General features: G+C 38.8%; 1 protein-coding gene and 1 non-coding gene across 2 annotated transcripts in view; one reads left to right on the plus strand and one right to left on the minus strand.

The window, feature by feature from the left end:
- Nucleotides 1-6,982, minus strand: part of LOC119061835 (cytochrome b5 type B) — a 30,786-nt gene extending 23,804 nt beyond the window's left edge. The window contains exon 1 of the mRNA XM_037162533.2: nucleotides 6,714-6,982. Within this exon, the coding sequence (XP_037018428.1) occupies nucleotides 6,714-6,875 (162 nt within the window). The 5' untranslated portion in view covers nucleotides 6,876-6,982. The remainder of the gene's footprint in view (nucleotides 1-6,713) is intronic.
- A 3,753-nt stretch (nucleotides 6,983-10,735) lies between these two features.
- Nucleotides 10,736-10,842, plus strand: LOC119061959 (U6 spliceosomal RNA). The gene has a single exon (XR_005084889.1). It is a non-coding gene; the product is annotated as a U6 spliceosomal RNA (small nuclear RNA).
- Nucleotides 10,843-13,301: the final 2,459 nt, after the last annotated feature.

Here is a 13,301-nt window from a genome sequence, read left to right on the forward strand (position 1 = left end):
TACATAATATTACAAATTAAAAATGTTCCAAATAAACTATATGTAACCAAGATCATAAACTCTCAGAAGAAATGAAATAATGACTATGACCAATTCATTTCTATCTCAGTCAAACAATAATCAAAGTGAAAGACGTTGGTTTTTTTCAGGTGCTGGCAATGAGCAATCTGGCCATGAGCTTGGGAAGCTGCCTATGGAGTCTGGGTGGGGTACTGACAACTCCTGTACTAGCTTGTTCATTGAGCAGAGAGCTTCTAAATTTTTATTTCTTGACTTTTAGAGAGAGAGAGAGAAAGGGGAGGAAGTGAGGGGGAGTGAGAGAGGTGGGGGTGAGAGAGACAGAGAGACATCAATTTGTTTGTTGTTCCACTTATTCATGCATTCATTGGTTGTTTCTTGCATATGTCCTAACTGGGGATTGAACCCGCAACCTTGGCGTATCAGGACAATGCTCTAACCAACCGAACTACCTGGCCAGAGCTCAAGTGAAATACTTTACAGACAAAAAGGAAATTTTGTAATAACCTCTTGTGAAAGGTTTTAGTTAGTCCAACTGTCCAACAAATGTGTGGTATCTATCAGGGGAAGCATTTTGAAATTTTCATTTACTAGGTATTAATTTAAGAAAAGAGAACAAAAGTTTACATTTTAATATAGAAAAAAAGAGGACAAATTACTAACAGAAAATATACTTCCAGATTACTAATTCTACAGAAGGGATAGGGGACAGATGGGCAGAAAAGAGAAGGTGAAGAATAACAGTTCAGAATAAAAATCTTGTTGGGAAAAAACACAAATTTTCTGTGGGTGGAAATGCCATACTGATGTAATAAAAATGTAACGACAGAGATAGGCTAAAGACGCATGACTGGGAAAATGTAATCTAGAAACACGAAGCAAGATTGAGGAAACTGAAAGATTAGGCCAAGTGCTGAAAAGGACCTTTTAGCCAGGTTGGCGGAATACCTGGCTAAAGTAAGATCTTACTTCTTATCAAAGTAAGATATGAAGATTAAAATTTTGGAGAGGACAAAAACCACTTCCTAAAAAAGTCTGACAGACAGGCAGAGAAAGATGATAAACCTGGGTGGTGAACAGGAAGAAATGGTGCAGGTTCATAGGTATTTGGGTTATAAAGAGCTTAGTATAAAACAGGGTGTCACCTATGCAAAGTCACCACTGCCCAGAGTCTGAAGTTCAGGTCTGCAGGTCCAAACATAACTTAACACCCTTATTCCCACCACCTCAGGTTCCACTGCTATATATTTTCCTAATTCCTTACACACCTTCATGGTATTTATTTATTGCAATTACAGTTACCTATTTAATGTCTTTCTTCCCCCACTAGACTACAAGCTCCATAAGAACAGGGAACATGGCTGTCTTATTAATGGCTATATTCCAGAACAAAGCATGGCACCTGAAAAAGTTAAATCTAGGGAGCACTCTGCCCTCCTTCCTTCCCACCTGTCCTCTCTCCCCCTCTGGCATGTGCTCACCCATGCCCACGTACAAAAAATAAATAAATAAAAATCAATTTGTTGATCAGGGCCTCTCACCAGGACAGTACTGGAGGTTAAATTTCACACACCTTGTTCTTATTCCTAGCCTTCCCTAGTACTGACCACTGGGAACTTGCTCAAGGAAAGATAGTACTCTTTCTATAGATTTGTTAATTCCACAAGATAGGTAAAACTGCACTTTCTTTTGATCAGCCTTGGTGAAATCCAGTAAGAATTGTTATTAGTCAAACTCTTGACCCTTGCAGGGTTATTCTAGGGCTGCACCAAACAGCCTGCATTCCCACTCTTTCTGGAGACAAGTCCACACTCTACCTTGCATGGCAATTACTTGTGCACAGATCTCACCCTGCAAATCCAAGGCAGCTAATTCACCTTTAAATCTCCACAGCATCTACTACTTAGTAAGCACTCAAAAGATGCTTCTGGGAAATATATTTTATTAATAATAAAACCACTAAGTTTTACTAAGCTCTTTGTTTTTAAGGGTTTTTTTGTTTGTTTGTTTTTTAAATTTATTGATTGATTTGAGAGAGAGAGAAAGGAGACAGAAAAACATCAATTTGTTGATTTGTTGGTTCCACTTATTGATGCATTCATTGGTTGATTGTTGTCTGTGCTCTGACTGGGGATGGAACCCACAACCCTGGTATATCGGGACAACACTCCAACCAACTGAACTACCCAGCCAGGGATACCGAGCTCTTTATACCAGGAACCTTGGTAAGTCTTTATATATTAACTAAATTAGCTCTCCCAATAACAACCCTGTGAAGTGGGTACTATCATCTCCATCTTATAGATGGGTGGGGCCTTTTACAGAGCTTATTTGCCCAAGGTTACATAACTATTAAGTGGTGAAGTAGGAAACTGAACCAGGCATAAAACCCAAAGCTAGCACCCAGGCTCTAGAACTCCTTTTTAGTTTATTTTTTTCTTACAGAGAGAGAGATGAAGGGGGAGAGAGGGAGGGAGGGGACCATCGATTTGTTGTTCCACTTATCCCTGCATCCATTGGTTGCTTCTTGAATGTGCCCTGACCAGGGCTTGAACCCACAACCATGATGTATCGGGACAATGCTCAAATTAACTGAGCTACTTGGCAGGGGCTAGAATTTTATTTCATATATACAATTTACCAAAATTCTCTTCAAAAGACACTGTTCAGAAAGTGAAAAGGCAAAATACAGATTGGAAGAATATATTTACAATACGTGTATCTGAAAGGATTTGCATCTGGAATATACAAAGAACACTTTGAAGTCAATAAGAAAACAAACAACCCAATTAAAAATGGGCAAGACTGAACAGACACCTTACAAAGACATACAAAAGGCCAATCAGCACATAAAAATACTTAACATTAGTCATCTGCAAAATGCAAGTTAAAACCCTAATTATATGCCAGTACACAACCACTAGGAACACTGAAATGGCTAAAAGTAAAATGAAAAATACCATGTGTCAATGATGATGTGGAGAAACTGGAAAACTCATATATTACTGGTGGGACTGTAAATAATGTAGACGTTTTGGGGAAAGGTCTGGCTGTTGCTTTAAAAGTTTTTAAAAAAATGACCCAGCAACCTCACACCTAGATATTTACAAAAGAGGAATGAAAACAAATATCCAAACAAAAATTTGCACATGGTTCAGAGCAGCTTTATTCATAATAGCCAAAATAATGGAAACAACTCAAATGTTAATCAATAGATTAATAGATAAATAAGTTTTAGAATATACAATGAAATAAAAAGTAAAAAACAGGAACAAATTGCTGATACACAGAAAAACCCTATGTAAAACAGATCTATTAAGCAAAAGACGCCAGACACAAAAGAGTGTATGTAGTTTTCTAGTGTAAGAAATCAAATCAATGGTTGCATGAGGGCAAAGGCCGTAGAAGTGTTCTATGTATTAACTGGGATAATGATTACATGGGTGAGACTTGTCAAAACTCAGTGAACTCTCCATATAAAATCTGCACATTTTAGCCCTGGCCAGGTGTCTTGGTTGGAGCAGCATCCCGGACATGAAAAGATCACTGGTTCAATTCCTGGTCAAAGCACATACCTAGGTTGTGGGTTTGATTACCCAGTCAGGGTGCATACAAAAGGCAACCAGTTGATATTTGATGACTCTCTCACATCAAAGTTTCTCTTTCTCTCTCCTCCCACCTCTTTCTCTATGTACAGTTAAGTAAATAAGCAAGGCACAGATTAGTGTGTACAGTATACTACCTTGTGTGTTAAAAAACAGTCGGAGGGACTATGTTCACTTTTGCTTATATATACAAAACAAAACAAAACTCCAGAAAGATATACAAACAGTATTAGTCAACTTTAGGTAGAAGGGAAGGCTTTTTACTGTATACTGTATAACATAGTCAAAAATTTTTTAAAATAAGCTGAGTTCCAGAAAATTGGTAACTGTTCTAATTTCCCTATATCACAAACCTAATCCTTCCAAATTATGTTTAAAATGTGAAAGAAGTTGGTGGTAAAACAAACCTAATTCCTTAAGTCCTTCCCAACTAATAGAAACCCTGTTCTTCCAGACCTGTAGGCCAAAATCTTTGGTATCATCCTTGACACTTTCTCTCTTACTCCTTAAATCCAATGCACCATTAAATCCTATTGGCTCCACCATTACAACACATCCAAAACCTGATACTTCTCACCACCCTGGCCCAAGCTACACCATATCTTACCTAGCCTCCTCACTACACGGCTTCTCAATCCTGCCCTTGCCCTCCTGCAGTTTCTTCTCAAGGGTGCAATCTGATGGTACTATTAAACCACTAAGTTACCTCATGTCACTCCTTAACTCTACTGTGGTTTCCCTTCTCAGAACAGAAGTCAAAATCCTTTCTAAAACTTGCAAAGTTTGTTTTACAACTTGATCTGCTATCCCTTGATCATGATCTCGTCTACTGAACTTGTCTACTGCAATACAGCCACTATGACCTTCCACACTATTCCTTAAGCACACCACACATATTCCTATTTCAAGGTCTTTGAACTTGCTCCCTCTGCCAAAAATGCTCTTCCAGCAGATATCCACATGGCTAGCTCCCTTAATTTCTGCTGGCCTTTACTCGAGTCATCTTTATAAGGCCATCACTGGCCTTATACCTAAAATTTCAACACATCATCCTCATACTCTCACTCCATACACACATACTGTTCTCTGCTTTATTTTTCTCCTTAGCACTTACCATTACCTAACATAGCATATATTTTAGTTTTTTACTCTAATTACTGTCAACTTCCCATAGACTGTAATCTCCATGAAGGCATGTGTTCAATTATCCATTGTGGTATCTTCAACACCTAGAACAGTACCAGGCACATAGCACACACATAGTATATGAAAGAGTGAATGAATGAATAGGCTTGGAATGAATAGGAAAACAGGGCAGAAACCACAGAATGGGTAAGTCAAATGACTAACTGCAGGTAAAGATCCACAGCTCAAGTTTCAAGGGAAGCCTTGGCACACCTGCGATGTCACTGGCTCTATCAGCATGTAGTAAACCAGGTTAGCAACCATGACTCAAGTTTGAATTAATGTCCCCTAAGAGCACTGAATGTTCCTGAGAAATCTGGGGACAATAAAACCACCAAAAAACCACATTTTTACCTAGTCATTATGAACTATGCTGCAACCCACAACTGAAACTTATTTATGAGGCATACACCAAAGGACATAGCTAAGGCTAGAATTCTGAAGTATCACCATGGAGACAAGAGAAATCTAAATATGAAGAAATCTATGTAGACAAAAATCTACCTAAACCAGACTCTTCCACTGATCAACTGCAATGACCAAAATCTCTGAACCTGTTTCTTGTAGCCCTGTGAAAAACAGGATCACCACCATCCAAGGCACTCTCAGCTAGTTATATTAGGATGAAATAATGAAAGAGTACTTTTTAAAACATAAAATGTCATACATTATACAACTAAACTTTATGATACTAACTCATTGGCCACTAGGAAGATTTAAAAACAATGTCTTTTTTGGAAATTTTATATTTTAAAAGTTTTTATGGATTTATGATCCAGGATGTAGAGAATTCTGCCCTAGACCCCAAATTCATAGAAAAAATATTTTTATATTTTTTATGTATTTGTATACGAGTATTCACTTCAGAGAAAGAATGGAAGTGGAATTTTTTCTCAGTTACAATAAGGTTACATTGTACAAATATTTCCAGGGAATTAACCACACGGTTCTTAATCTATCAATATTACTCAAAAATAAAATGATACAAATCAATATGTAATATATAGTAAATGTTCATACATAAACATATCAAAGCCTCAAGGATTAGGGGTGGAGAGAATGACTGCAAATGAACAAGAGGCAACTTTACAGAGTGGTGGAAAGAGGTTGTGATCACCTGGGTGAATACATTGTCAAAATTCATCAAACTGTACGGTTTACTGAGCACACTTTATTGAATGCAAATTACACCTCAGTAAAGTTAGTTTAAACAAATTAAACGTCTTTCCTGTTTCCTTAAATTGAAAAAAAAAATCAGTTGTACCATGGCCCGAAAAGAACTTATGTAATGAAGTCTAATGTAACACCTTAACGATTTAAAGGATGACTAAGTCAATGGCCAAAGAACCAAAAAGGGTCAGATTAGCCTATGACCCTATGGCCTCAAAGTCAACTCAAACTAGAAAAAAATAAACGCAACATAATGAGGGAGCAGTGAACCCCAGTTTCTTATCAAGAAAATGGGAAAAAAAGGCATTAATTACTTCAGAAGGCAGAGTGGGAAGAGCAGAGGTTTGGAGCCCTTCGAAACTAGGTTGGAATGACTCTAGAATGTTAAGTGTGTGATCTTGAGTCCTCAGTCTCTCTGAGACCGTTATCCTTTCACTAAAATGGAGATCATAACGGCTTAGTGTTCAGCCTAGCACACAGTAAGCGCCCAATACATAACTGACACAGGCTATTACTTAAAAGCACCAGAATTTAGTGCTGACTGGAAACGCAGGCATGCGTAACCCCCACCCCAGTTTCCCTGAGACAGCTGTGGCCCCTTTCGTAGGCTTGATCGCCCTCAGCCAGACATCATCTCCCTCCTAACACACAGCCTCTCGGCCTTTCCGGGCCCGACCACCCCTCACCCAGCTGCTCCAAGGGGCTGCCCACCTCCGGGTCCCCCCCTCACCCCACCTCTTTAAGGAATCGGGTGATATCGTAGACTCGCCCGTGGATCACCAGCCACGTCTCCTTCGAGGTGTTCCGCTGCGCTACCTCCTCCAAACGGAAATAGGTGACAGGGGTCTCCACCCCTTGCCCTTTCCCATCGTTGCCGCTTGCGCCCACAGTCGCCATTAGGCCTGAGACACCGGTTCTACACTTCTATCCACGTTTTGGCAGCTAACTCCTTCAGGTAGACTGTGCTCTCAGCCTTCCCCGGCTTCCGTAACCAGGACCCATAAGGCAGTTGGAGGGTTCCTGGCAACAGCCAATCATGCTTCCGAATAGTTCCTAGTTCATTTTCTTTTTACCAATGAGACAAGGGATTCAGTTTCAAGTCCCGCCTACTCCCCTACTGTTCGTCAGTACGTGGGCCTGGTTCGAGGTCCACCTAGCCAATCAGAGTCACCCATGCTCTCCAATCTCGCCAATTAGATACCGTGATTTTGGAAAGGTGCCTAGTGGGGACTCGTCGACTGATGTCACGCAATTGAAGTTTCCCCTTCACTGGCGTGCAGACCTGCAAAGTCCTGAAAGAAGGGTCTGAGTCTCCATTTTTCCTTTTCCTCTTCCCTGAGTCGTGATGAGCTCATTTGCCCCCACCGCCTATGCGGCCTGCATTCTAGCCCCAGGTTTACGTCCTTTTACTTTGCATGAGACCAGGTGAATCCCCCCTAAGGGTCAGTTTCCTCACTAGTCAAATGGGCATGAAAACTTCTACTGTATAGAGCACAGATTTCCAACCAGTGTGCCTCAAGAATTTTTAAAACATGTAAGAGCTGACTAGTCAAAGGCACTGACCTCTTTTCCCTTAGACTGTCAAACTTAAAAAAAATAGGGACACAACAATAGCCATCTGGTGTGAATGAATCAAAATTATACCAATTTTTTTTGTCAGATTGGAAAAAAATATAGTATTTTTTGGTGTGCCGCAGAATTTTAGTAGTTTATGTGTGCCATGAGATGAAAAGGTTGAAAATCATTGTTATAGAGAAATGTGGCCGATTAAATAAGAGAGGGCATCTGCAGGGCTCCTGGCACATAGCAGTCAATATATAAATGAAAAGGCGGTGTTAGAAAAGGTGTACAGGCTGGCCTGAAGCCTTGGGACAAGGTAAAGAGTAGAGTGTGGAATATCCCAAGTTTCTGCTGCTATTAAGTACCTGATTTTGTCATATGTCGATTATATCTCAATAAAACTGGAGGGAGGATTGATTTTTTTAATGAATTCTTTGGTGATCAGAATATATGTACACTAAGTTTGTTTCTATGTTCTCTAAAATAGAGATTGCCTCAACTGTCAGGGGCTGGAGGTCCCCAGCATTTTGGAATTCCAAGTTTGGTTAATGTGCAATGTTGTGAGCTAATCATTTTAACTGCCATTACAACAGACGGATTGCTCGTGGTGAAATAGTTTCATCAAATCACTCTCCAAGGCTCTCCACAATCCCTCCCCAACTTCCTTGACTACTAATTTACATCATTCCCTTTTATAAGCCTTGTGCACCAGTCACTGACTTCTAAACCTGCTGGTAATAAACTCACAGCTGTGGTCATACCAGGCTCATCCACTTAAGATATCCTCTTCCTTCCCATGCTTACTCCCCTGTCAAGCTCCTCCCCAAATTCTTCCTTTTTCACAAACTCTCCTACCACTCTGAGCTCCAATGGTTCCATCACCTTATACTACTTAAGCATAGTACTGTTTCAGGAAACCCCTGTTTTTAAAATCATAACTTTCCACATTCATCTCTCTTACTAGATTGAAACTATAAGAAGAAACCCAAATGATTCTTAGGATATACCACAAATTCTAATTTGTGGAATCTGCAATTTGTGAATGCAGATTCAAATATCTGCATTCATTTTAGAAATATTTACTGGGTCACAAGTGGTGTGATAAGCTCTAGGGATAGGTGAGCCCTCTGAAATAAACAAAAAACATTTACATATGCAGTATATAAGTCTCAGTACTACAAATACAGACTTGTACCAAATGCAATGAGAAACAGCTCTGAACACATAACACCTCTGGTGTATATGAGTCCCTTCAAGAGACTATGTTAAAAGGGCAGATTCCCTACCTTCCAGACATGGAGTCTCTTCCTCAACTTGACTCTTGGCTTGCCTTGTTATTTTCATCAAGAGATTGTAACAGGAGTGGTGCTGCACAAATTACAAAATCTAGACCTCAAGAGGCCTTAAAGTTTCCATCTCCACCATCTTAGGACATTACCCCAAGATCATGATGCTGCAAAGAAGCCTGGGATTAAGGAGCCAGCCATTTAAATGCTGTCTCAGCTGAGCCCACCCCCTAATCAACTTGTCAGCTGAATGCAAACACATGAGTGAGTAAAGCTAAATCAGCAGAAATGCTCAGTCAACCAACAGAATCATGAGAAATACTAAGACATCATTTTAAGACACACACACACAAAAAAAAACCCCACAAAACACTGAAGTTTTTTTTGAAGCATGTTAGATATGCAATGCAATGTACTTATTGCTCATGCAATGTATTAGTAAAATTACACAGCATTTCTTTTTCTACTTCCGCTTCTAGGAAACTGAGTCCCATTGTGTTTTTTTAAGGCCCCAAGAGGATAGCCTGGAACAAACACTCAGCAACAGAAGGAGGAGGTTAATATACATGGAATACCACAAAAGCAAAATCGGTCTTTCTCAGAGAAAAGTAGAAGGGATTCCTCCAGTAGTACTGATGCCACAAGCTTCCTCAAAGGGATCTGAGCAAGTGACAGGGCCTTGGAGGGGGAGGACTACGTGGTGCATGCAGGGAGATTGGACTCTCGGTGCCAAGACTCCCAGCCAGCAGACGAGCTTGAGCCCTAGCCTGGAGGCTTGTCGGCTCTGCAATACAATAGACCTTTCAGTGACCAATGTGGGCTGAAAGCTTGAGGGCCCTTCCTGAATGTTTTGTACCATGTAGAACCCCAGGGGAGAGGAGAACACCCCCATAAATGCCTGAGACTGAATTTGTCACAATCATGGTCAGTGGAATTAGGATCAAAGTGTTTTTTAATTAATATTTAAATTTCTGTTGTACAGTAGAATTTCAAACAGGTAAGTGGAAAGAATAATACAATGAACTCCTGTATAATTCTAATTTAGATTCACCAGTTCTTAATACTTTTCCATATTTGATTTCTTCAGTGTTTATTATTTTTGTTAATAATGTTAAATCATTTCAGAATAAGTTGCAGTTATCATGACCCTTCACCTCGAAATAATTATCTTCTAAGAATTTAAAAAAAAATGCTCTTACATAACCCCAGTATAATTTTTAAATTCAGGGAATTTAACATTTACGCAAAACTATTAACTAACATGCTGTCCATATCATTTTCCAATTATTATAATAATGTCCTTTGTGAACTTTTAGTGTGTCTTTGTGATCCGGGATCCAGTCCAGAACCATGCAATGCACTTGTTTACGTGCCCTGTGCCCTTAGTCTCCTTTAATAAGGTACATTTCATCAGCCTTTCTTTTCTTTCATGACATTGACATTTTTGAAAAGTATGGCCTCAAATTAAATTTGATTCAGAAAAATATTGTGGCCTATATGTAGTGATTATAAATTCATATTTAAAATTTATAACACAGTAACCGGGAAGTGTGGTTTGGAATCCTGTCCCTACCACTCACAAACTCGGCCATGTTAGGCAGCTTTCCAAGTGGACACCCACTTGTTCTAACACTATTTGATGAAAGCACGATTCCCCACTGAATTGTTTTTATGTCTTTGTTTAAAATTGATTGACCATGTCAGTGTGGGTCTTTTTCTGAACTTTCTCTTCTGTTCCAGTGATTTGTCTATCCTTATGACAATTTCGCACTGTCTTGATTACTATTGCTTTGTAGTAAAGCTTGAAGTCAGGTGATGTAGATCCTACAGCTCAACTCTTACCTTTCAAAATTGTTTCTGCTATTCTAGACGCTTGGAATTTCCACATAAATTTAAAAACCAACTTGTTGAGTACTCACTCTGGCAGCATATATACTAAAATTGAAACAATACAGAAAAGATTAGCATGGCCCCTGGGCAAGGATGACCTGCAAATTCATGATGCGTTCCATATTTTGTGTGGTGCCCTGGTGGGTGGCCTCGCACCCTTTGATTAGCTCGGAAGAAACAATATGTGTCAAGATGTAATGTGTGACCTAAATAGCAAAATTGTGATTTTTCATTGTGATAAAGAAAAAAACCCAGCTTGTTAAATCAAGTGATCAAGGTTACATAACCAGAGATAAATCATGTTGGTAGCATGTACCCCCTGGTATGTGATAAGGAGGACACTTCACCTCTATGGTATGTCTCCCCATAACTCAAACCCCTGTCTATGCATGAGAAAAACATGAGGGACATTCTACAAAACATCTGACCAGTATTCCTCTGAAAACAGTCATACTCATTTTAAACAAACAAACAAGGCAACACTGAGAAATTGTCAATTGTCACAGCCTCAAGTAGACTAAGGAGACACAACAAGTGAATGCAATGTCATATCCTGGATTAGATCCAGATAAAGTAACAGTAATGTACCATTTTGATTTCTAAGTTTTGACAAATGTACGCTAGTATATGTAAGATGTTAACATACAGGAAGCTCAGTGAGAGGTATACAAAAACTCTACTATTTTTGTAATTTTTATGTAAACCTCAAATTATCCCCAAATAAAGTTATTTTTTAATAATCATCCTGTTAATTTCTGTAGAATTTATAAAGAATAAATATCTTAGCCCTGGCTGGTGTAGCTCAGTGGATTGAGCGCAGGCCTGTGAACCAAAGGATCGCAGTTCGATTCCCAGTCAGGGCACATGCCTGGGTTGCAGGCCAGGTCCCAGCAGGGGATGCATGAGAGGCAACCATACATTGATATTTCTCTCCCTCTCTCCTTCTCTTCTCCTCTAACATAAATAAATAAAAAATCTTAAAAAAAAAGAATAAATATCTTAACAACCTTAAGTTTTATAGTGCACAAACACTGTATACTCGTACTGCTGTATTTATTTGAATCTTTTTTAACTTGTAGCTTTCAGCATAGAGGTCTTCTACATATTTTGTTAAATGTATTTCTAAATATTTTATGGTTTTAATGCTATTGTAAATAGAATTATTTCATTTTCCAGTTGTTTGCTGCTATAACAGACAAATATAATTGGCTTTGTATATTGACTTAATATCCTGTGATCTTGCTAAATTCAGTTATAGTTCTAGTGGTTGTTTTTAGATTTCTGGTTTTTTTAAGCATTTTTTATTGATTATACTATTACAGTTTTCCCAATTTTTCCCCTTTATCCCACCCCTTTTTTTGTTTTAGATTTCTTAAGAATAAACTTAAATGTAGTAATCATGTTGTCTGCTAATGGAGAGTTTCACTTCCTTCTTTCCAAAGTGCACTTTTTCCCTTGCCTTATTTCTCTGGCTAGGATGTCTAATACAATGTTGACTTAAAATGGTGAAATGAGCATCCTTGTGTTGTTCTGAATCTGTTTTTTTTTTTTAAGATTTTATTTATTTTTAGAGAGAGGGGAAGGGAGGGAGGAAAATATGGAGAGAAACATTGGTGTGAGAGAGAAACATTGATTGGTTGCCTCTCGTATACACCTGCCTGGAGACCACACCCTCAACCCAGGCCTGTGCAGTATAGATGCAGGGAACTGGTGACCCTGGATTTGCAGGAAGATGCCCAACCAAGAGAGACGCGCTAGTCAGGGCTGCTGTTCCCAGTCTCAGGAAGAGGAAGAAAGCATTCAGTCTTTCATGATTAATTATGCTGTCTGTAGATTTCTCAGTAAATGCTTTTTATCAGATAAAGGACATAATTTCCCTATATTCTTAGTTTCCTGGGCTACTTTTTTTTTGTTACCAAAGGATACTAAATTCTGTTAAAATTTTTTCTGCATCTGTTGAAGTGACCATAGGATTTTTCTTTTTAATATTGTTAATAATGGTCAATTACTTTGAATGGTTTTCAAACATTATGCATTTAACTAACTTATGCATTCCTGAATAAACCTCACTTGGTTATGATATTGGTCTTTTTAATATATTGTTGGATTCAATTTTGTACTACTTCTTAAGGATCTTTACATCTATATTCATTAGAATAATGGTTTGTAATTTTTTCTTTTTTTAAAATATATTGTATTGATTATGCCATTACAGTTGTTCTATTCCACCCCTTCATTCCCCTCCACCCTGCACACCCCTCCCCCACCATTCCCCCCTTTAGTTTATGACCATATGTCTCAAGTTCTTTAGATTCTATATTTCCCATATTATTCTTGCCCTCCCCCCTATCTATTTTCTACCTATCGTCTGTGCTACTTATTTTCTGTACCTTCTCCCCCTCCCCCCTTCTCCTTCTCCCACTCCCCTGTTGCTGACCCTCCATATGACCTTCAGTTCTATGGTTCTGCTCCTGATCTAGCTGTCCTCTTAGTTTGCTTTTGATTTAGGTGTGGTTGTTAATAACTGTGAGTTTGCTGTCCTTTCACTGTTCATATTTTTTATCTTCTTTTTCTTAGATAAGTCCCT

The sequence above is a fragment of the Artibeus jamaicensis genome, unplaced genomic scaffold, assembly GCF_021234435.1.
Source record: "Artibeus jamaicensis isolate MK-2021 breed Jamaican fruit bat unplaced genomic scaffold, CSHL_Jam_final contig_464, whole genome shotgun sequence".
NCBI classification, from domain to species: domain Eukaryota; kingdom Metazoa; phylum Chordata; class Mammalia; order Chiroptera; family Phyllostomidae; genus Artibeus; species Artibeus jamaicensis.